This window comes from Littorina saxatilis, linkage group LG16, assembly GCF_037325665.1.
Source record: "Littorina saxatilis isolate snail1 linkage group LG16, US_GU_Lsax_2.0, whole genome shotgun sequence".
Taxonomy (NCBI): domain Eukaryota; kingdom Metazoa; phylum Mollusca; class Gastropoda; order Littorinimorpha; family Littorinidae; genus Littorina; species Littorina saxatilis.
Window position 1 is genome coordinate 29492674 of NC_090260.1, and position 25789 is coordinate 29518462.

A 25789-nucleotide genomic window follows, 5' to 3' on the forward strand; every position below is an offset into this window, starting at 1 on the left:
ATTGTGCGTTCTGTTCATGTTTTGGTATCGCTTAGGATATGTTCTTTCGACGAATGTGACCAGCAGACGAACTTTTGCGCCCGTGTTCCAACGTTAAAAACTGTATGAAGTTCAGTTTTCTGGGGCAAAATAATGTATGAAACCGCTTTAAGTTCTTTAAATTGATGAGATGTGTGCATTTGGTTGCGTGTGATCTGTTTATAAAATGAAATATTGTTGAAAACTGACCGTCGGATTGCAGTCACTTGTCTAAGAAACTGAGTGAAAAGAAATTTGAAACGGGAACTACTCTTGTCGCTAGACAAAGTATGAGAGTCACTTGCCTTGGGAATTTGCTTTTGTTGAACGTTTGTGCACGGCAGATCTAGATTCAGAAAACAACCGAACTCATGGATGTTATACGAAGATTCATGTGTTCAAGCCTTTAGTTGTGAAATTCCATTTCACGTAGTTTAGCCGAAACTACAGGAAATGTGAGGGAGCGCATGTCCGGAAGAGCCATATCCGTATTTCCGGCGCCATTAGCGCACGTCTGAAACCGATGCTCCGCTTTTTTCGGTTGTTTATCGTGATTCATCTTGGTTTACGATCGAATTTTTCGGTCTCAAAGTACATCTTTCGATTCCGCGAACCTTGCTGCGTTGTTCTTTCAAAACATTTGGAATGGAGAGCGAAGAAAACTTGCTCAAATCCGATTCCGAGGGTGAAGACTCTTCCCCTCCATGCTCACAGAGACCCCAGAAAAAACATGGTTGAAATCACAAAAGTGAAACAAAAAGAAAAACCTCGACCAGAGGTAGTACAATTACCGACAAAGGATTGGGATGACATGAAAAAGCAGAATGAACGAATCCTGCGTGCACTAAAGAAATGGGATGCAGAAGAAGGGGAAATTGTGGAAGACGAAGAATCAGAATGTGTTCAATTTCGGAGTAGTTCCCCTTTGAAGAAGAAAAGACGCAAAGAAGAAGACAGTACCGTATCTTTTTTGGTGGACAATTCTGATGAAGATTTGGACTACCAAATTGAAAATCTTACTCGTGTGAGATCTTGTGGTAATCAGACAGAGAATCGCAGTGATGAAAATGCTGAAAGTGACACACTGACAGGGATTCAGCAAGATTATGAGGCTGATGAGGAGCTTGGCGATGATATTTCGGAACAGCTAGCCAAAATAGTCAACATGATGGCAAAAGGAAAAATGAACGAAACAAAAATGAAAGACAAGATTTCGGAACACAAGCGCCCGAAAAACGTCGAACTAAAAGTTCCTCGAGTTAACCATGAAGTGTGGGACACAATGGACCATAACCAGAAAAGTGCAGATTTGCGTAGTCAAAAAATTCAACACATTTTGCTTACAGCAGTGAACGCTCTTGTGTGTGCAGCGAACGTGTGTGTTGGGAAAACAAACATTGATGTGAAAAAACAAATGAAATCTCTGACCGATTCAATGGGGCTCATTCTCAAAGCAACTCACGAAATGTCAATGGACAGAAGAGTGTCGATTATGTGACAACAGAACTGTTTGGGGATGACTTGTGATCTGTGTTCGCCTCCATTGATTCATCGTCCAAGCTTGGCATGGCAATCACTCGGTCATCAAGGGGAGACAAGTTTTTTTCCATTCAGAGGAGGCAGGACAAAAAACTGGGACTACGACCAGAGAAGAGGCCGAGTCTGGACACGCGGCCGAGCAAGAGGTTACTATCCACGCTACCGGGGGAGAAGCTTCCGAGGGCAGAACAACACGACATTCAAATCGGCATAAATGAGGATGCACAGCCAGACCTGACCGGTAAGGTACGCTATCCAATAAACAAAAGTGTTCAGATACCAATTTATTGCAGGTAGAATACAATATTGTATTGAAGAATGGAGAAAGCTGACATCAGATCCGTTTATTTTGAAAATGGTGACAGGGGCTGAAATTCCACTGAGGGATTTATCAGAATTAGTAGGAAAAGTGCCTGCAACTCAAATCAAGGGTAATCAATTTTCTGAGATGGACAATGAAGTTCAGAAGTTACTGAAAATGAAAGTAATCGAAAAATGTGAAAGTGAAGATGGAGAAATAATATCCCCTGTATTCCTGGTGATGAAACCAGATGGAACATATCGAATGATTCTAAACCTGAAAGAGTTTAATCAGTCAGTGACGTATGAGCACTTCAAAATGGAAAATCTGACGTCAGCTATATGAAAAAAGGGTGTTACATGGCTTCAGTTGACTTGAGGCATGCATATTATTCTGTCTCAATCAAGCCAGATTTCAGGAAATTTTTGAAATTCATTTGGAGAGAACAGTTGTATGAATACACCTGCTTCCCAAACGGGTTGTGTAACTGCCCAAGATATTTCACTAAGTTACTGAAACCAGTGTATGCTTGTCTGAGAAAAAGGGGCTTTTTGTCAGCATCATTCATTGATGATTGCTATCTTCAGGGACAAACTTATGAGAGTTGTCTGCAGAATGTTCAGGAAACAGTACACTTGTTTGAAGCTCTTGGATTTATCATCCATGAAGAAAAGTCGGAACTTACCCCACTCAAATAGATAACGTATCTTGGGTTTTGGCTAGATTCAGAAAATATGTCTGTCTGTCTGACTGAAGAGAAAATTCAGAAACTGAAAAATACTTGCAGAAGTGTAAAAAACAGGAAAAGGATTACCATTCGGGAGATAGCGCAAGTGATTGGTCAGCTTGTTGCTTCATTCCCAGCAGTGCTTTGGGGTCAGTTGTTCTATAGAAAACTCGATAAGGTTAAGGTTGAAGCATTGAAAGTAAACAAAGGTGATTTTGATGCATTGGTAGTTATATCAAAAGAAGCTGAAGAAGAGCTAGACTGGTGGCTACAGAACATAGATTCAACTTTTTTCCCCATAGAAAGATCTGAACCCGAAATGGTAATAACAACAGATGCCTCCACTTTGGGTTGGGGTGCAGTTTGCCATCCAAAGCAAACAGTTGGCCGTTGGTCTGTTTCAGAAAGAAACAACAATATCAATGTTCTAGAGCTGATGGCGATTGAGCATGCTCTGAAAAGCTTTAGTAAGGATATTGATGGTAAACATATCAAAGTGCTGACAGACAACTCATGTGCGGTGTCATACATTGAAAAAATGGGTGGTTCACATTCTGCAGATTGCAATGATGTAGCAAAACGAATCTGGATCTGGTGTAAAAACAAGAATATTTGGCTGACAGTAGCTCACATTCTTGGCAAGCTAAATACACAAGCTGATGCTCGGTCCAGAAAATTCAATGATAATACAGAATGGATGCTGGACAGACACATTTTCAAAAGAATCTGTGAGAACACCCATTGATATGTCGTTTTGTAAGAGGTGTGTTTCAGCTGAGAACACCATTACCCCGCCAAAAGAACACTTGGGATGTGGCTGTGCTATTGGATTTTTTCAGAAATAGTGAGGACAATAGCAAACTCTCCTTGAAAGAAATAACATTAAAATTGTGTGCTTTACTTTTGATTGTTTCGGCACAGAGAGTGCAGACAATTCATTTATTGAAACTATCATGTGTTCAGTTTTTAAATCAGGGATCATGCAAGATTCATGTAGTTGATAAACTCAAGCATAGTAGACCTGGTTATCACCAAGCGCCAATACACCTCCAAAAGTATGAGGAGGAAAAACAACTGTGTGTTGTAAGCTGTTTAAAAGAATACATTGCAAGGACTGCAGTGGTTCGTGGAGACTGTGACAAACTTATTTTGTGTTATGGACGGCCACATGGGCCAGCATCGAAGGATTCGATAGCTCGTTGGATGAAAGAGGTTTTGGGGTCAGCTGGTGTCCAAGGGTTCACTGCTCATAGCTTTAGAAGTGCTTCCTCATCAGCTATGTTAAAAACTGGTGTATGTATTGATGGCATATTAAAATCAGCAGGCTGGTCGAATGCTAAAACTTTCCAGCGATTTTACAATCGCCCAATAGTCGATGATTCGCAAAGAGAAGAAAGCCAAAAAGTTCAGAGTACCATGTGGAAATTCATGGGCAGGTCAAGTTGTAAGAACTACAAGTAGGGCACTTCACTGAAGAAGACAATGGTAGACTGCTAGGAAAGCAGTAAGACTTATTATCACTGTGGCGAAAGTCTTCATAACAGAAACAATGCATAGATAATGCACTGTAACATGTTTTTGAATAATCAAAGATGCATAGATAATGCACTTAAAACCCAGGCATAGATAATGCAGTAAATTTTAAGGGGCTTATTGTCCGTCAGGTCTTAATTGCTTATATTGGACATGAATTGGTTTATACGATTCGAGTTTTACGCCCTCACGGCTTTTTGATGTTTGCGTGTTTAGGTGGTATCAGCCATCTGCACTTATGGTAGAATGACCAAGATCTTTAACGTGCCATTGTGGTGACACGGGGGTGGGAGATGGATACCGTCTCTGGGTCTGCACATAAAGTTGACCCGTGTCCGTCCCGGCCCGGATTCGAACCAGCGACCTCTCGATCACAAGTCCAGTGCTCTACCACCTGAGCTACCCGGGCCCCCCTAGATAATGCATTGGTAAGTGTTGAAAATAAAAGAGGCATAATGCACTAAAAACAAAGTTGATGGTGTGGTCTTAGAGATTTTGATGTCAAAGTAAAACAAGTCGCGTAAGGCGAAAATACAATATTTAGTCAAGTAGCTGCCATTTTTCAGCAAGACCGTATACTCGTAGCATCGTCAGTCCACCGCTCATGGCAAAGGCAGTGAAATTGACAAGAAGAGCGGGGTAGTAGTTGCGCTAAGAAGGATAGCACGCTTTTCTGTACCTCTCTTTGTTTTAACTTTCTGAGCGTGTTTTTAATCCAAACATATCATATCTATATGTTTTTGGAATCAGGAACCGACAAGGAATAAGATGAAAGTGTTTTTAAATTGATTTGGACAATTTAATTTTGATAATAATTTTCATATATTTAATTTTCAGAGCTTGTTTTTAATCCGAATATAACATATTTATATGTTTTTGGAATCAGCAAATGATGGAGAATAAGATAGACGTAAATTTAGATCGTTTTATAAATGTTTATTTTTTTTTTACAATTTTCCGATTTTTAATGACCAAAGTCATTAATTAATTTTTAAGCCACCAAGCTGAAATGCAATACCGAACCCCGGGCTTCGTCGAAGATTACTTGACCAAAATTTCAACCAATTTGGTTGAAAAATGAGGGCGTGACAGTGCCGCCTCAACTTTCACGAAAAGCCGGATATGACGTCATCAAAGACATTTATCAAAAAAATGAAAAAAAAATGTATGGGGATATCATACCCAGGAACTTTCATGTCAAATTTCATAAAGATCGGTCCAGTAGTTTGGTCTGAATCGCTCTACACGCACGCACACACACACACACACACATACACACACACATACACCACGACCCTCGTTTCGATTCCCCCTCGATGTTAAAATATTTAGTCAAAACTTGACTAAATATAAAAAGGAGGTATGACTGTGAGAAACGTTTGAAAAAACATACTTTGAAGTCTCACATTTACTGTAGTTTCGGCTAAACTACGTGAAATGGAATTAGTAACTTAAACGAGTACTGACCTTGGGAAGACGAAGTTTGAGTGGAATTCCATGAATGTAGTTTACCAGAACGGAAGGATATGTGCCCTTCCCTAGCCTAAGTTACCCGCCCAAGAATATATATGATTATGTTTTTCCAAACCTGTTAAATTTCAGATCATCAGTTGTTAATTCTTTATTACAACAAACTAGATGATCTGTGCGTTAAAATATGGCTCTTCCGGACATGCGCTCTCTCACATATCCTTCCGTTCCGGTAAACTACATTCATGGAATTCCACTCAAATTTCGTCTTCCCAAGGTCAGTACTCGTTTAAGTTACTAATTAAATGCGGTATGTTTGTATTGTTTGCTCCAGAGATGTATATTTCGTACATTAGAGCGTCCTGAACTTTTCAATCGCTAAAGTAGATCCCACAAAGTCTAGCTCCTAAACCTGTGTGCTATCGAGGATTCAGGCCTGTTGTTGGGTAAGTGATTTTGGTTGCGAAAAATAACTACAGTGCTGTAGCCCTACAAGTTTACTGAGAGAAAGAAGCAGAGGGGGGAATAATGTTTGATACCATTATAGTAGATTGTATGTTGAGAGTGCAAACATTGACTATTTGTTTCACTTGAATTCAGAAACAACAGCAAAGCTTTCCCTAAAATACATTTAAGGGAGATAATTTGTAAATGGTTAATTTCTATTTAGTGCTAGTTCCCCTGCCTTATGTTTGGCGGAAAAGCAATAAGCTTATTGAACAACAGGCGGCATTTGACTCTGTTTTTAACAAGCTCTGGCACACGCGTCACGCATGCTACTGGCGACATATCGTATACTATTAAAGTCACTGTTACATTCACGTTTCTTCCATTAGCCAGTGGTCATCGATAGAATGAGACCCAAAGGAAAGTAACTCATTTTTGACCTGAGTTCAGGATGGGTCCAAAAAGTGTTCGAGGCAATCTGCAAAATTAATTCTTTAAAAATTGCTCGCTCTTTACGTAGGGCACCTAGGATGTTCCCGTTAGGTGAGCGTTCAAATGGAAGGGTGTTTGTACTGTGTGTAAAAGCCTGACAGTATCTGTGGTGGTTTACGGGAGGCTTACTGTCCGGGCGTGATATCCGGTATTGAATATTCATATAAACAGCCGTCCAGCACCAAAACGAGGCGCCATTGTTGTAGAGGAGCAAGTCCCCGAAAAATAAATTCTTTTAAAATTTCTCACGCTCGACAGAAAGCAGCCAGGATGTTCCCGTTCGGTGAGCGTTCAAATGGAAGTATGCTAGACACTCGTGGAGCTCTGTGATGGTTTACGGGAGGCTTACTGTGCCTTTAATTTCTTGTCGATGTACTTGGCATCAAATTACACTACAATCGTATAAACTGTTTCTACAATCGTATAAACTGTTTACGTAATTAATCATCATTTCCCGCTCCTGTATTCATCGGGATACATTCTGTTTAGAAACTAGATTTTTAACACAAACGCTTCAATAAAAGGGTTCACGCAGACAGTAAGCTGGTATTTCGTAGCCTTACAACTATTCAAACTCTGCACAGAAATGTTAAAAAATTGTTTTGCCTTTTTGGTGGTGGTATAAATCAAAATGAGACACCTCTATCTATAGTTTCCGCGGGTAAATTCTCTCTTGATAATGTTGGCAACTATGAATCTCCTTTTTTCCTTTGAGCACAAAGACAAACGGCGTTTACGCTGTCGATTGTAAACAGTTTAGCTTTAAACGATAAAGACCCTAAAACCAGTTCAGGGATGTCGTTTGGCGTCGGACATCGGACATGGACCGATTAAAAGGCTCAAATGTCCGATTCACTTAGCCGCACAGCGGTCAGATGTCTTATCGTTTTCAACTGAGCGCGGTCATTGTCCGATAAGAACTCCATTCCTTCGGACAGCGCGTTATATGATAATTTTCCTTTCATAATAAAAATCTTCAAAAAGTGACCGAGCGCTCTCGCGTACAGGTGCACTGAAGTTGTGCAGTGCAGATCTTGCGTTTTCCGAACCGTTTGCGGTATGAGCTGTTTGCGTACACCCGTCTTCTGACAGCACACTAAAGTTAGGAGTACGGGAGACAACTTCAACTGACCAAGGCTCGCGTATGCTTTAATTTGCTTTCGGTTAGAGTTGAAGCGCACGGCACTGAATCATGCCACTGAAAAAAGCTAAAGCCTGCCAAACAAAACAAAAAAGCTGAACACGTTTGGCGTTTCAACGGCATCGTGTGCTACATTAGGGCCAAGAAGAACATTGGAAAACACGGCTAGCAATAGCATAATTCCAGAAAATGACAGCGCCAAGGATAGTGTCACCGCTGAAACCTCCACAATCACGGAAAGTACAGTTTCGTGACTTTAAGATGTACGTGTCGGTACAACAGGACATTCGCACAGACGGTCTTTTAATAAGGTTAACTATTCATGTTGACCCTGTTTAGTACTAGTTGGTTAGAATTTGACAGCAAAGAGACATCTATATAGGTAAACTGTTTTGTCGAAAATGTCAAGAAAAAGCTCTATCAGGAAATCATGCAGTTTGTGTGCCAATCAAAGTAAGAGTGCTGAAGTCTTTGGTTGCTTTTTAGTTTGTTAGTTTCTTTTTTGTGTGTGTCCTGTTTGAAACAAAAGTGATAAAACAATGTACGCACACAATGTTGGTATATTGATATGTGTGTGTGTGATCATGATTTTGTGTTTTGCACAAAATTATAATGTCCTATTAAAATGTCTGAAAGCAGTCAAATGTCCTATTGATGCCGAAGAGCTCAGGACATTTGTCCTATAGGTATGAATTTGTGGCAACATCCCTGCCAGTTGATATCTGCATCCTAGTCCCAGTCATGTATATGGAAAACATACGTGGACAGTAAAAGTCAGCATATAATAAATACTCGCGAGAAAAGGGCAAAAAGACGCGATGACGGGAATTAAAGCATCACGAGTAAGTTTTCAAAATTCTTACAGAGTGAACAACAAACTGGAAAAGGAAGTTTGTATCGGCGACTTGATCATCACGAGCAGTGGAAAATTACTTCTAAGATCACCCCAAGGCTGTGCATGTTTTTGGGATATATCATGTTTCTATATCATGTGAATAAGGTCAAGGGGGATATATCAAGTGTACATATCATGTAAAAAAAAAATTTAAAAAAAGGGGTCAAATCAATCTTAGCAACAAAATTATTGCGACACATTTCGCACCCAAATTTAAGCATTGATTCCCGTGTCATTTAATTCAAACTTTGTATGCCATTTTAGCCACTCAACCTGGCTGCCTGGCGCACTTTTCGGATCAAAGATATATTTTAGAGGGGTGACGTGACCGATGCTCCAATAAGGGTACCCCCAAAATCGACCGGACAAAAACATAAGGTACATTTAGAAAATCGACAAAAAATCATATGTAGGCAAAAGTTGGCAACCTTTACATACGAGGCGAAAGTCAAATAATCACCCACCTTCATTGTTTGAAGAGCCTTTGATTTTTTGGACGTTGGAGTTCAACATGTCACCAGCTTCTGGATTCGCTGTTTCCAACTGGATGTCGAGTTTCTCTGCAATCGAACAAGGGTTCGTCAAAGAAGAATGGAATAGTATTCGTATTGTGCTTCACCTTGAATCTCGGTTATTGGTACTTTTATTTCGATTTTGAAACACGTATATCAATCGCTTAACTGCGGACATAATGTTTTTATCTGCAGAAAATGCTAATTTATCGCTGTTTAATGGCCAGGCACGCATAACACAAAGCACACAAACTTCAGAAGTCTGTCTTTGTTCAATTCAACCATTAAACTGGTGCTATTATAAGTGTAATCACACACAGACACAGAATTAAACAAATTGATACAATACAAGATGCTGCCCCGGAAAACTCCCCGCCACATTCCCGTGGAACTTCCAGTCACTAAACATAGCCAGAAAAACCCCAAAGGTCATCTAATTTTATAGTTGCTATAATTGCGCGCTGCTGCAACTGTCCGGTAAAAATGATGGATGCACGCACGTGGAAGCTTCTTGTATGTATGCCTTTACGCTGCTAATGCGATTTTAATTCAATTGGTTTAGCAGCAATTGACTTGTGATTCTCTGTCACACGGAAGACAATACTCAGTTAGTATACGGTTACATGCCATTGTGACCACATGTCGTTGTGACCAAGTGTCGTTGTGACCACGTGTCACTGTGCCCCCAATGGCAGATCATTGTGACCACATGCCGTTGTGACCACATGTCGTTGTGACCATGTGTCACTGTGTACCCAGTAGCAGATCATTCCACATGTTGTGACCACACATCGTTGAATGATTTTGACCAGTGGTCAGTATACTAGCCTATTTTTACAGTTATGACTGCTAATTAGTGCAGTATAAGTTCAAGTAAGCAACTTTTGATGACTTTGATGAGTGCTCAGTGCTACTGACCAGTGGTCATGTTTACCTATTTTCAGTGTTTTATTGATTGTCATAGTCAAGCAATATGTAAGAAATGTTAAGTCCTTTGTACTGGAAACTTGCATTCTCCCAGTAAGGTCATATATTGTAATACGTTGCAAGCCCCAGGAGCAAATTTTTGATTAGTGCTTTTGTGAACAAGAAACAATTGACAAGTGGCTCTATCCCATCTCCCCCCCTTTCCCCGTCGCGATATAACCTTGAATGGTTGAAAACGACGTTAAACACCAAATAAATAAATAAATTGATGGTCAGTAGCATTGACCACTGGTCAAAGTCATGATATACTTGTCTCGTCATGAAGCGATTTGTTCAACCTCAGCTATAAACGACTACATGAATGTTAGTGCCATGGGTTGTACATCAATACTTCAGAGGAGAAGTGGGGTATTTAGTGTGGAGTTACGAGATAAGAAAAGCCGAATGCGAAAGTTTGTGTCAGTCGGCATCAATGCTCACACAGGCACACAAAACGGATGTTCCGTTTTACTCCCCTGTTTGTACATCTTTCGACTTTGGGCATTTTGTGGTGTTTAGGGACAGAAAATAATTGGTTTAGTCCTGTTTCATCGGGAAGTTAGCAGAAAAGGGTATGCTATCGACATTTGTAAAGCTGAAAAACATTCCCGAGAAGAATTTCAAGTTGTCAGTGTATGCTGTTGTCGATTGTTAACATCGTGTGGTACAGATGGGTAAACCGGAACCATGCGTCTTTGTTATTACCAATATGCTTTTGGATATTGGCAAAAATGGCCGACTTCCGTAGCATTATGCTTGATGATGATGTTGAGACCATCCAATAACAGCCCCCGAATTCCCCCACGTGTCCATCAGAATAGCTATATTTCGTTATAATGTCTGTTCTGTCATCTGTGTTTTATGTAAGTTTTGCCGATCGCTTTATGTTTTGTGCAATATTTTTATCTGTTCTGTAACTTTTGGTTAACTTTTGCGATGTACATGTCCAACCATCTGTAGATCGTTAACGCGCTTAGCCCTCTGTGTCCATTCCCTTCAGGCTTGTCTTTGATCCTTTTAAGTTAAAGCCGCCTCTCATACAGAGAGACGGGTACCTCGGGCCAGCAGGTGGTCAGTTACACAACTGTATGACCGAGCCGGGGGTAGCCTCCGGTAGCATGTTCTTGTGATGATGTTTGATGCGCTCCGATAAAAGCCTCGTTAAGAGGGTAATAGAATATCGCTTTCCTCTTTCAGGTTGCGTTGTCACAAAGATGTGAGTAGGATATTTCGAGATATGTTGAGCTGTGAAACGCGTCGTGATTTTAACCTCCCTAAAGATTGAATTGCGATGCGAAGGGACAGGTTAGAAGCGTTATCACGGGTTTCGTGTGTTGCACAAAGATATTAGTTATTCTTGACTTGGAAGTAGCACAGCGTTTTACGATTCTCAACCGAGCAGGTTGTTAGCGCGTGTCGGTCTTGTTCGGGGAAGACGGGTCTCTTAAGGTAAATGATTTACTTTGTTGTATATTATTGAAGTTTGAATACATAGCTGGAATGTAAACGGTAGTGTATGCAAAATGCATTAAATGTGAGGAGGATTTTTGTTAAGATTGTATCACGGTTTTTGTTGGGTAATTTCTTGAACATAAATGTTGTAACGCATTTATGTTATGTTTAAGACGGTGCTATGTATGGTAGTGTTATTAATGGATTAAGGGATTCATGGATTAAGTATAGCTTGGATATTGATTGTGGACGGAATGACATATATGAAGTGATGTCGGAAGTACTTGTGTAATGTTTAGTTGTGAATGTAGAATGGTGAGCGAGAGAGATGATACACGATTGTTTAGAAAGAAGAGATGGTTAAAGAGAATGTTGTATTAAGACTTGGGTTAATTCTTTAGGAGTTTCCATGAGGGTGTACGAGGGGCGGACCTCACACGGGAGAGCGCGGAACAATGGTGGAGCAAGAGGCCACATCGGCGCAGATGGATGGACGGGGGAGTTCCCATCGCTACCGGTCGTGGAGACGAACCGGTTCTTTTCGCTAATGGCGAAAGTGTTTCTCGGGGAGAAACGTGAAAGGTGCATGTTGGCATCTATAAGGAGAGTTTCTGGGAAATCATCATCTACATGGATTCAGCGGCACAAAGATGTGTAAATGACGACATGCGGTGAGACGTGACACGAACTCGTGAGTGCCTGTCAACACCTTATCTTGTGCAGTTATCTATTATTGAGATAGTATCTTTAAGAAAGAGTGTTATTCCATTTAATCACATGTATTGAGTGATTGCGATAAGATTGTGTGAACTGTGTGTTCGAGAGGTTGATTGGTATTGATGTATTGAGGTGAAGAATTGTGTTGTAATTTGTGAGGAATTAATAAGTCTGTATCCTCCCAAATTCTGTGTTTGAAGTGTGTAGTGCGAAGAGTGAAGAGTCAGTTTAATTAGATAGGGCAGAACACGTATACATAAAAATAACTCCTTTATTCGCACCAAACACCACTTCTTGACATGCGTGTTCGGCCGTGTGTGTTTGTAAGCTTGTGATTCGTTTACCTGCTTGACCAATAAGATGCGATGTCAGTCTTGTTAGCTAACTACCAATTGGTGGTTTTGACCCCCCCCCCCAATTTCTATGGACATTATAGCGTTTGAGATCGGTGGCAGAACGTGCTTGAACCTGAGAGCAGAAGGGCTTGTTGTGTACACTGTTGTCATAGAGACAGCATGATATAAGCGACGTTTAACGTGTTGTGTAGCAACCCGGGCATTGGCTGGGTTGGCGAAGAAAGGAACAGGAATTTAAAATAAATGTGAACAGACAGTCATGGTTTTCCAGAGTTTCATGTTGCATCAAGAGATTCGCCGGTCTGTGCCAGTGAACGCTGGTCTATCCTACTCTACCCTTTTGCAAAGTCAATGTTCGTTCAGTGCAAGACACTGAAGAGGCACCCACATAGTGTTCTCTTTACTTCGGGGTTCATACTTTAAATACTTCAATTATCTTGTTTTGTCCTCCTTCTACCCCATCACACAATGTTTAGACAGTCAATCGTCTTTACTCCAGCTACTCATACTGCACTGTGGTGACAAAAAAAGCAGGACAGCAGCCCCTCCCTGCCCTTCCCTCTCTCCTTTTTATATTTAGTCAAGTTTTGACTAAATATTTTAACATCGAGGGGGAATCGAAACGAGGGTCGTGGTGTATGTGCGTGTGTCTGTGTGTCTGTGTGTCTGTGTGTGTGTGTAGAGCGATTCAGACTAAACTACTGGACCGATCTTTATGAAATTTGACATGAGAGTTCCTGGGTATGAAATCCCCGAACGTTTTTTTCATTTTTTTGATAAATGTCTTTGATGACGTCATATCCGGCTTTTCGTGAAAGTTGAGGCGGCACTGTCACGCCCTCATTTTTCAACCAAATTGGTTGAAATTTTGGTCAAGTAATCTTCGACAAAGCCCGGGGTTCGGTATTGCATTTCAGCTTGGTGGCTTAAAAATTAATTAATGACTTTGGTCATTAAAAATCGGAAAATTGTAAAAAAAAATAAAAATTTATAAAACGATCCAAATTTACGTTTATCTTATTCTCCATCATTTGCTGATTCCAAAAACATATAAATATGTTATATTCGGATTAAAAACAAGCTCTGAAAATTAAATATATAAAAATTATTATGAATTTTTTTTTTCGAAATCAATTTAAAAACACTTTCATCTTATTCCTTGTTGGTTCCTGATTCCAAAAACATATAGATATGATATGTTTGGATTAAAAACACGCTCAGAAAGTTAAAACGAAGAGAGGTACAGAAAAGCGTGCTATCCTTCTCAGCGCAACGAATACCCCGCTCTTCTTGTCAATTCCACGGGCACTGCCTTTGCCACGGGCGGTGGAGTGACGATGCTACGAGTATACGGTCTTGCTGCGTTGCGTTGCGTTCAGTTTCATTCTGTGAGTTCGACAGCTACTTGACTAAATATTGTATTTTCGCCTTACGCGACTTGTTTACATTTAGTCAAGTTTTGACTAAATGTTTTAACATAGAGGGGGAATCGAGACGAGGGTCGTGGTGTATGTGTGTGTGTCTGTCTGTGCGTGTGTGTGTGTGTAGAGCGATTCAGACCAAACTACTGGACCGATCTTTATGAAATTTGACATGAGAGTTCCTGGGAATGATATCCCCGGACGTTTTTTTCTTTTTTTCGATAAATACCTTTGATGACGTCATATCCGGCTTTTTGTAAAAGTTGAGGCGGCACTGTCACACCCTCATTTTTCAATCAAATTCATTGAAATTTTTGTAAAGCAATCTTCGACGAAGGCCGGACTTCGGTATTGCATTTCAGCTTGGTGGCTTAAAAATTAATTAATGACTTTGGTCATTAAAAATCTGAAAATTGTAATTTCTTTTATATATAAAACGATCCAAATTTCCGTTCATCTTATTATACATCATTTTCTGATTCCAAAAACATATAAATATGTTATATTTGGATTAAAAACAAGCTCTGAAAATTAAAAATATAAAAATTATGATCAAAATTAAATTTCCGAAATCGCTTTAAAACGATTTCATCTTATTTCTTGTCGGTTCCTGATTCCAAAAACATTTAGATATGATATGTTTGGATTAAAAACACGCTCAGAAAGTTAAAACGAAGAGAGGTACCGAAAAGCGTGCTATGCAGCACAGCGAAACCACTACCGCGCTGAACAGGCTCGTCAGTTTCACTCCGTTTTGCACAAGCGGCGGACTACGGTCATTGTGAAAAAATGCAGTGCGTTCAGTTTCATTCTGTGAGTTCCACAGCTTGACTAAATGTAGTAATTTCGCCTTACGCGACTTGTTCCCTCTCCACCCTCGCCAGTTTATAGGTAAGTGTAGTGGGAATTCCCCTTGAAGGGATAACTCATTATGTAGTATTTGCATCTGCAAGTTGAAATGCCTGCAGCTTGTCTGTTCACACACGTATGTATCTGGAGAAGCTATAGTCTGTATCATTTTGACCACTCAGATGAAAAACATTCATTTTATGACATCTTCGAGTGACTCTCGTAGTAAACCATCCGTTTCTGACCACAGACAGGCATTTACATACAACACAAACACTTTTTCGTTTGAACGCTTTCCGCCAGCGAACTCCCTATGTAAGGTCAATGCCTGCCACTCTCAAAGTTTCTTTCACCCAGCAGGCTTCTAAGTTTAAAAAAAGTTTCACACCTTTTCGTAGAATCTGCGTCTTCAGTAAATAGAGCCTTAAATGCCAAACCAAACACAGCTGAGGATTTTCAGAGAATTCCAAAATGTCTATTGGTTCAAGATGAACACCAGGCCTATAATGTTTCTGTAAACTGGAAAATTGGATGAAACACTTATCTCAGTTTGTACATGTGTACATCAGTCACTATCAACAAATGCAACGCATGTCCTCTCTGAGCAGCCAACAAGGCTAACAGAGTGACTGTTTTCTTTGACAGCTCCAATAACAACATGGCATCAACAAAACACACGTATTCAACAATTCCAAAACAACATTTACATCCCAAATCTGTGAACATCAGTCTAAGCAAAGGTGGTCTTGATTCAAATACACCTTTCAACAGTCGAAAGACATCCAGATGACTTAATTCCCCACTGGGTTTTTATCCAAATGTGGCAAATAAGCAGACAACGCACTCGATCCTGGCTGAATTCACTGCACATTTACTAATGAAATAGTTAGGTAAACAAATGTACAGCCTGCACAATGTTAGATGACATGAGAAAGTTCATTTAGTCTACAATACTGCTTCCATTTCTTGATTGTATACCTTCTATGTAGCTGGTCTCCGAGATTTTAAAATAAGTGCCTGAGCGTCTGAACAGCATCCCTGTTCTTGGTAGCTGACCACTGTTTTGTAAGCTGACCACTGTTTTGTAAGCTGACCACTGTTTTGAAAGCTGACCACTGTTTTGTAAGCTGACCACTGTTTTGTAAGCTGACCACTGTTTTGTAAGCTGACCACTGTTTTGTAAGCTGACCACTGTTTTGTAAGCTGACCACTGTTTTGTAAGCTGACCACTGTTTTGTAAGCTGACCACTGTTTTGTAACCCCCCCGCGGGTTAGGGGGAAGAATTTACCCGATGCTCCCCAGCATGTCGTAAGAGGCGACTAACAGATTCTGTTTCTCCTTTTACCCTTGTTAAGTGTTTCTTGTATAGAATATAGTCAATGTTTGTAAAGATTTTAGTCAAGCAGTATGTAAGAAATGTTAAGTCCTTTGTACTGGAAACTTGCATTCTCCCAGTAAGGTCATATATTGTACTACGTTGCAAGCCCCTGGAGCAATTTTTTGATTAGTGCTTTTGTGAACAAGAAACAATTAACAAGTGGCTCTATCCCATCTCCCCCCTTTCCCCGTCGCGATATAACCTTGAACGGTTGAAAACGACGTTAAACACCAAATAAAGAAAAAGAAAGAACTGTTTTGTAAAGTACAGCTAAGAAATTTGCTACATCTACATAATTATGGAGTATTTACAAATTCCTAAAAATAAAAATTATCTACGCACGATGGTCCTACCTTCTGTTTGCTTTTGCTGTACCTTTCTTAAACAGCCGTAAAATCTGACTAAAAGGAGGACATACATAGAACTGTTAATTTCGCCATGAGATAGAAACAGCTTCAACAGCAAGCGCCTCTGTATTGGGTCGAAAACGAACGTATCGCATTGCTTGTTCAGACGAGAAGTGAACATGTCAACAGAAAAGGTAGCCCCTACAGTGCTCGCAGCGCATTCACAAGCGATGTACCGTCTAATTTTCATTCAGTCTCAAGACTGACATACAACAAAACACTCCACTTTTAGAAATAACGAGTTGGTCTGAAAATCTATTCATTCTGCAAACCGAAGACAGACGCTTTGTGTCAATGTGTCAATGTTGTTGTTACGTCAGTTAGAAGAATGGTTTGGTATTCACGGATGTTGTTGCTGCTGTTGTTGTTGTTGTTGTTGTTGTTGTTGTTGTTGTTGTTGTTGTTGTTGTTGTTGTTGTTGTTTTGTTGTTGTTTTTATTTTTGTTGTTGTTGTTGTTGTTGAGATACTTACTTTCCAAGTTTGTAGGAGACAACCCTTCCTGTAGTGTCGGCCAAATATTCGTTCTTTCCCCATGAACTGATCGCACGGCTGACACAAATATGTTGTAGCTGCCTCTTATCTTTGTGATCCGAAGCAGAACCTCTCGCATTCTGTCCTTTTTGGTACGAAACTCCTGCTGTAAAACAGAAACATGAAAGAAGTGAATTTCCTTTGGTTGAGCTATTTCGACAATATTGTTTCCTTTGTGAGACAAGAATCACAAGGCGTAAATATTGATACACATCAAACCCAAACGCACAATGTAACTTTACAGCTTACTCCTATTTTCAGTGTTTGTTTTTATGTTTGAAGAAATGTTTGTTCAAGTAAGTCACAATAGGGAAGTAATGAGGAATAAAACGTACTTGTTCTGTTTGGATGCGTGCACGGTGATTCAAACAGAGCTATAGTTTTGACTAATGTTTTAACATAGAGGGGGAATCAAAACGAGGGTCGTGGTGTATGTGTGTGTGTGTGTGTGTGTGTGTGTGTGTGTGTGTGTGTGTGTGTGTGTGTGTGTGCATGCGTGCGTATGTACATGTGTGTGTGTGCGTGCGTGCGTGTGTGCGTGCGTGCGTGTAGAGCGATTCAGACCAAACTACTGGACCGATCTTTATGAAATTGGACATGAGAGTTCCTGGGATTGATATCCCCGGACTTTTTTTTTCGTTTTTTTGATAAATGTCTTTGATGACGTCATATCCGGCTTTTCGTGAAAGTTGAGGCGGCACTGTCACGCTCTCATTTTTCAACCAAATTGGTTGAAATTTTGGTCAAGTAATCTTCGACGAAGCCCGGACTTCGGTATTGCATTTCAGCTTGGTGGCTTAAAAATTAATTAATGACTTTGGTAATTAAAAATCGGAAAATTGTAAAAAAAAAATAAAATTATAAAACGATTCAAATTTACGTTCATCTTATTCTCCATCATTTTTTTATTCCAAAAACATATAAATATGTTATATTTGGATTAAAAACAAGCTCTGAAAATTAAAAATATAAAAAATATTATCAAAATTAAATTTTCCAAATCAATTTAAAAACACTTTCATCTCATTATTTGTCGGTTCCTGATTCCAAAAACATATAGATATGATATGTTTGGATTAAAAACACGCTCAGAAAGTTCAAACGAAGAGAGGTACAGAAAAGCGTGATATCCTTCTCAGCGCAACTACTACCCCGCTCTTCTTGTCAATTTCACTGCCTTTGCCATGAGCGGTGGACTGACGATGCTACGAGTATACGGTCTTGCTGAAAAATTGCATTGCGTTTCGTTTCATTCTGTGAGTTCGACAGCTACTTGACTAAATGTTGTATTTTCGCCTTACGCGACTTGTTCTTTATTTCTATGGTTGATATGGTTTGTTATCTGGATCCTTACAGACAGGAAAGTGGAAATGTGCATTAGTCTATAAAGTGTGATAAGTCAAATCATCATATAATATTAAAATTGAAAATTAATATATGAAACGAAAAACAAATTAGGTGCTTTATTGATGTCAGTCATTTCCTTCTGTAAGGATACTGATAATTACAAGAACAAACAGCATGGAACCTTTTAAAGCTCTATTTATTATTATTTTATATATATAAAAAAAAATTAGAGTGTAAAAAGGAGCTCATTCATGTATTTTTTTACAAATATTCATCAATATTGCTTCACGTTGTTTTTTAAACAACAATATACCCATATAGCAGAAAACTATACTCTATGATTGATGTCTTGCCAAATTTTCAAACAGCTTGACAAAAAAACAAAAAAACATATACACCCTCCGCCAGGTGGTACTGGACCCTTAAACATGTTTGATGTTACACAGTTTTCGGATCACCCCTCGTATTGCTTCGTTAGCATGGCACCCTGGCGTATGTCTATATCTTTCCCGTGAACCATACACAAAAATATTCAGACACTTTTAATTTTAATGATGGATGTCAAACGTGAATGGTACAAGCTTTAAAGAATGACACATTTACATGTTATGTGTCTAAAGACAGTGCATTTACCTTTAATTCACTGGAATCATCTAGAGATAGTACTTGTCCCTGGATGAGGTGGTCCATGATTTCCACCACAGACACAGACAATTCGTCCAGCAGCTCCACCAAATGAGTCGTCAAAACAAGCTTTTGATGGCCCTCCATTGTTGTGAGTCCGTGACCTGTTGACCAAGACAATATAAGAGTGTGATTGGAATGACTACTTATAATGCAGATAAACGTGCCTGTAATAATTTCATACTGCAAAACGTACATAACTTTTATGATAACTTATGCATTGCGGTTCAGTCAGTTATTGAATACAATTTAATCCAAAACATAATCTCTGTAACTATGTTTGCGAAAAATGCAGTAGTTCATGTTTGATTGACAGGTCATTACCGTTGAATTATAAAAGGGGGAACTTTGGTGTGCGCGGTCGCCTCTGTGTGTGTGTATGTGTGTGTGTGTGGGGGGGGGGGGGGTGGGTGGGTGTGTTTGCTTAATTGTAGAGCGATTCCTAGAAAACTACTGGTCTGTTTTCATGAAATTTTACATGCCCAGACGTGGTTTTGTTTCACTTTTGTGATCAATGTCTTTGATGACGACATATCCAGCTTTTCACAAAAGTTGAGGCCGCACTGTCACGCCCTCATTTTCAACTAAATTGATTGAAATTTTGGTTAAGCAATTTTTGACGAAGCCCAGACTATGGGATTGCATGTCACATCGGTTTGGCTGGAAAATAAACTAATGCGTTTGGTCATTACAAAAACTCAAAATTCTAATTAAAAATGAAATGTTAGTATCCTTTCCTGATTCCAAAAACATATAGATGTGTTTTGTTTAGATTAAAAACAAGCTCAGAAAGTTAAAAATAATTTCGAAATGCGCACTTTCCTGCAAAGGGCAATAAATATTGCGCTATACTGGCTTGTCAATGTCACTGCGGTTTCCACGTGAAAAGTGCCGCGGGGATTGACGAAGCTGTATTGCCTTGGTGAAAATAATGCAGTGTGTTCAGTTAGTTTCATTCTATGAGCTGCACAGATTGACTAAATGTAGTAATGTCGCCTTCTGCGACTTGTTAGGGTTTTATATTACACAGTGATGTAGGTCACTGCACACACAATTTCAGTTTTCTTGCTTACTTTGTAAAGGTCAGCTTCAACTCCTCTTCTCTGTCACCAATATCAAATAGTGACTGAAACAAGCAATCCTTCGAAGAAAGGAAATGTTGACGATATACCGGATGTATCTCAGAGCGTTATGAAATACAGACTCATGATAACGAAACTTGCGATACTTTGCGTCTCGTTTTCAATCATTTGCTCGGACTATCATGCAAAGTAAATATTGCTCACAATATCTCACAAATGCTCACATTAGGTGCCTGTACACTCCACTCACGGCCTGTTAGCGCGGAGGGGGGTGGGGAGGGCGGGGGGGGGGGTGGGTGGGGGGTGGCGGGGTTGTAATACTTCGGGCATTGGATGTTGTGTCCATTCTACTTTCTCAGTTGCAGTCGAAACGGCTGACAGTTAACCTCCTCTTCTGATGCACTCTGCCCTTGTTTTTCGTTGCTCGAACCTAAATTTGTCTACCAAAATCATGTGTTTGTTAATTTGACATTTTAAGTTCAAAAGATACGTAGCATAAATATTGTAGTTTTGAAATATGCATTTTGTTTTAGGCTGTTTGTTGTAGAAAATGTGCTTTTGCAAAATAACCTTTTTCACGAGCGCATAATTATTTTTTAGTAACACATGCTAAAGACTCTTTCTTGAACTCGTAAGTAAGATTAGAACACTATATATGTGTGCATATAATTGTAAAATTGCCTTTTATCATCCATACATAACTACACTGTGACCATATACTCACACGTGTTTATATCATGTAAATGAGGTCGTGTCAAACTAGTCTGGCAGGGACCTAATTTTCCACTGCTCATGATGTCAAAGTCACGCAGACATACGTCATTCTGGGAGCACTTTTGTTGACCTTGGTATTTATCCTAATACCAATATGTATGCAGGAAAACAAATAAAATAATATTATGTTCTATTATTTTCTTAAAACATGTATTGTTGTAAATGGGCGTATTTTCTTTGGTTAGTTATGAAACATACCATTTCTGAGAAAAAAATCATCTGATTAGCTTCTTATTTCACCCTTTGCCTATTGCTGTGGTAATAAGAAAGCCCAATCAAAATATGAAAATAAAAAAGTAATTGCACCCATTTTTGTACAGTTTTCTACTAAAATTATTCATGCTCGTGTCATTTCATTATAAATTGCTATGCTATTAATTAAAGGTACTTAACTTTTCGGATCAGAGATTTATTTTTCAGGGGTCACATAAGGGTGCCCCTAAAGTCGACCTGACAAAAACGTAAAATATATCAGTAAAAGAAAATTACAACAAATCAGAATAGACATAACTTTGCAACTTTGACATACCAAGTCAAACCAATAATCTATTCAGAACAGGTTGTTTTGTGTCGCTATATTCCTTGTGTTATGCTATTCCCATTGATGCAGATGTCGACGGCATGAATGGTTGAAAAGGTGAGGTTTGTGCTTCCATTGTGAGGGCTATTATGACCAAAAAAGCTTTATTTCAGCAATGACTGGGTTGATTCCTTCGAAACATTGTTTTTTAAAGCTTCAAAACAAAAAGCTATTATGGCTGCTTACGGGAGGATAGTCTATTTATTTCGGTTGAGGAGCCAGCGGTGGACGTGTTTGTATTACTTAAAAAATGCAAAGCAGCAGTTAGAGAGTGCTTCAAAAGTTATGTGTGCACACTAGAACTCTTCGCTGGCAGTAGTGATAATTAATCCAAATTATGTTACGCAATTGTGGTTATCAATTAATTCATCTGTGTGTAACTGTTAAATTAATCAAATGAAACACAATATGTACATTACAAAAATCAAGTTGGATTTATTCGAAACATGGCAGCACTATAGTAAAGGACAGTGTAAATATTATATTGTCACGTACAACTTTAAAAATAAAACTAGACCGTCGTCACGAAGCCAATAGGAAATATCCCCATTATCAGGTTTGAACTAAAAATGATTACGCTTACCTCACTAGAGAACTAGAATGTAGTAGACCGTCGATCGTGGTATCCTCTCTCTAAGGATACTTTGCTGACGTCGGCAGATGACACACGAAACTTCATCCAGAGTTTGTATACAATACATTCTGTCCGTGTTTGTTGTCTTCACTAAATAGGTCGCGTTGATCAGTTTTCTCTGCAAGAGCTCACCTCGCAATGTTTTGCGAGTGGCATGTTTGGATTAAGAGTCCATGAAACATAGGACTTTCGTCGTTTGGGCTATAAAGACTAAGCAACACATTTTCTTCAAACAGAAGGTTGGTGTGATGTTCGCTACACGGTGTCATTGCGCCCACTGCGTAGTTTCCAGAAAAAAAGTGCGCAATATATGGCGCGCATAAATACGAAGTAACAATCAGCGACAAATAGTCCAGAGAAATCATTGGCATATGACTGTCCTAACTATTGTTTGAGACTAAAATATGTAAGAATGTACTTTGAGTAAAGGATTCGATTGTCCGACAGTAACGTGTGTGCTGTTGAGAACTACATTGTGAGTGGAACAGAACGTACATTCGCTGAACGAAAAAGATTAGAAACCAGGATATTGCTATTTTCGTCACTGAGTTGGCTTCGTCGCGTTGTAACGTCGCAAACATTTTTTCCTGTAACCCTATCGTTCGTTCGTCATTTAGTTCTATTATATCACTGCCGCAACAGGCGAGTCATTGTGTCTTTGGAGTTTGCAATGTAGTGCACTAAACCTGCTGTACGGTGGGACCCCCTTTAAGACACCCCCCCTCCCCAATTTAACCATCCGTGCCCCCCCCCCCCCCCCTCCCTGCTTTATCAGCTTGTGTGTTTGTAACCTCGGAAAATTCACCTCCATTTTAAGAATCCCTTGCTGGAAGGTTCTCAGGCGTGTTTTCTTCTTGTACACGCGATTGTATCTTTTAGACGCTCTACTGAGGTTCTCCCTGGCTATCAAGCATGTCTGCTCGATTCTGTTAGACAGATCCACGATGTACTCTGCTGGAAGACCTCATTTTCTCAGATTTGTGGAGGTCGCACAATGTGGGTTCCACTGTACCAACGTGTAACCCTGGAAACAAAACAAAATACAAACACAGTAGGGCTTGGTTTTTCAAGGAAGGAGATCGCAGTGGTTTAACATGGAAATCCGCAAGTACTGAGATGCCAATTTACCGCTCTTTAGCTCCCACAAGACCAGCTTTGATAGTGCAACCTCAGTACCAGTGTTCCCCTTTTGTTTGATACATTGTGATAATATTTTTTTGAAAAGCTCAACGTTTCGGATTTTAAATAAGTAAGCAAACAAACACTGCCTTCTGGGAAGTCAGTCTTCTGATGAGTTTTGCAAAACCATGAAAGTGTTATCCCCTTTCATGCACCTTGGAGCATACTTTTGCGTTGCCTTAGTAGTGTCTTTGAACGCGTGCCCCTAGCGCGGCTCTGCTTGGGTGGGGATGTACTGAGCAAAACACTGTGTGTTCACCCATACCTCCCCCCCCCCCCCCCCCCCCGCCCTCCATGGAACTTCTTGACACCAACATATTTGGTGGGGAGTTTGCCTAGTCGGTATAGAGGCGCTGGCTTTAAAACTGGCTGTTGCTATCGGCGTGGATTCAACCCCCAAGCTCGGCGCGGGATTTGTTTCCCAGAGTCAACTTTGAGTAGACTCTCCTCGGTGTCCGAACACCCCCGTGTGCACGATAAAGATTCAAGGGTCACAGCGAAAGTCTCAGCTCTTGCAAACACGAATACATGCATGCAAAAATATAAAGCCCCAGTGTCCGATCTGCCAACAGCCCACAATGTAACCATTACAGCACTGACCCAAGACGACCCAGCCTGGTCCCTAGCCCATTTCAGGTCTCCTCAAGTCGCCCTCGGCCAGCAGCCTGCACCCCCCCCCCCCCCCCCCCTACATTATTTTCTTTTTATACAAATGTAACCGAGTGCCGAAACACCACAATCACCTTTGGAGGCGAAGTCCAAACAAACAGGATTGAGAAGTTTAGAGCTTATTTCTAAGCCCTATAAAAACTGTTATTCATTCGCAAAGGAATCCATGAACATACAGAGAGATGATGATGATAAAATCGTTTATTTAACGTCACTCTGTAAAAACATTGGCGACATTTGTCTTAGATTAAAAACACACACAGGCGCGCACACAAACTTTCCCTTTTTGTACAGTGGTTCACCACCCTCCCACCCCCCGCACACTCTCGCTCGTCTAATTAAAAATGGTAATAAGAGATACTTGGATATAAAATGGTATTCTTAAAAGAATACAGAGAGACAAAAACCGCCAGACCCTATCACAAACAGAACTCTACAATCCACAGGTGTTGCCTTGCGAGCTATAAATAGCTCGCAACTTCTAAGGCGAACAACTCTGCAGAGCCAGAGTCTGCTGTGAAGGGCGACGGTAGTCTCCCTGTCACACAAAGCCAAGTTTTCCCCTCTCACATGCCCTCAATGGCTTTGCCGTGATGGCTTAAAGCTTACATTTTCCTTCCTCATGGTTCAAATTGAAAAGCAGTGACCTCAAATCATAAAGTAAAATGCTGTTAACTATCAACTAGTGGGAACGCTACACACCAAGTTGTAACACTTGATGCTCTCATGGTACAGTGCTCACATGTATCGAATTACACGTTTAACTGCCGTGGTTGTTTGCAACTTCTGTGTGCTATGACTCACATTCTGTATCAGTTACTGCTGCTATTCAATTTAAAGGCCCATTCGTTCTCACGGGATTTTTACAAAACGATGGATTTTTTTCACGAAAACAGCAATACTTACTTGAAGAAACATATTCACAATACCACGTGACACCTTTAAATGGCCCATTGAGTCGTTTGCGGTTCTAATGCAACTCTACATCTGCAATAGCACGTTACTGTGTACCTCTGAATCTAGAATATCACAAACGATTGCGAGAGACACACACCGAGTTTTGCAGAAACTTCGTATGACTGAGCAATGGTAAGATGCAACTCATCTGATATAATATAGTGGCCCTGTCGCGGCAGTACGTTTCAAAGCACACCGTAGGAACGGCTGCACTAGGCAAACGCCAGGTCCCCGGCTGCGTGCCAGTGCGACCCTAAAAACAAGGTGAGTTTCCCCCCCAATCAGATCTAACGTCTTTCACAGTCCTTATTTTCTACATAATTATATTTGTTTGAGGCAAAGCGTAAGTATTCATTTTAACTAACCTCTACCAATTTTCTTCCGCTTGTGAGTCCTCCACGCGATCTGGATTAGGTTTCTTTTAGTAGCGCATTCGGTGCAAATTGTCAGTTTGAGACGTATTTAAGAAAGGAATCAACAACGAAAAGTACTTTCATGAACGACAGTTCAATCATCTATTATTCATTCACATATACAACGAGTTTTAGCTCTGGAAGTTAATTGGTTTAAACGCAAGTCTTACATTAAGGTATATAATCAGAAATTCGTCGGCTGCGAGCCAGTGTTCTCGTTGGTGACGCGCCAGGGTTTATTACAAAAAATACCTTTTCAAGTAGATTGACTCAGTTTAGATGGCTTTGTGTGGGGTTTCACCTCTGCACATGTTTT

At 40.0% G+C, this 25789-nt stretch overlaps 1 protein-coding gene and 1 long non-coding RNA gene across 2 annotated transcripts in view; one reads left to right on the forward strand and one right to left on the reverse strand.

The window, feature by feature from the left end:
* LOC138951353 (ankyrin repeat domain-containing protein 50-like) overlaps positions 1-22504 on the reverse strand; it is a 34315-nt gene extending 11811 nt beyond the window's left edge. Inside the window, exons 1-4 of the mRNA XM_070322972.1 lie at positions 22205-22504; positions 19135-19289; positions 17095-17260; positions 9028-9123 (exon numbers count right to left, since the gene is read on the reverse strand). Coding sequence (XP_070179073.1) covers positions 9028-9123; positions 17095-17260; positions 19135-19272 — 400 coding nt within the window. The 5' untranslated portion in view covers positions 19273-19289; positions 22205-22504. The remainder of the gene's footprint in view (positions 1-9027; positions 9124-17094; positions 17261-19134; positions 19290-22204) is intronic.
* Positions 1-25789, forward strand: part of LOC138950784 (uncharacterized) — a 274457-nt gene that overhangs the window by 145489 nt on the left and 103179 nt on the right. The window lies entirely within an intron of this gene.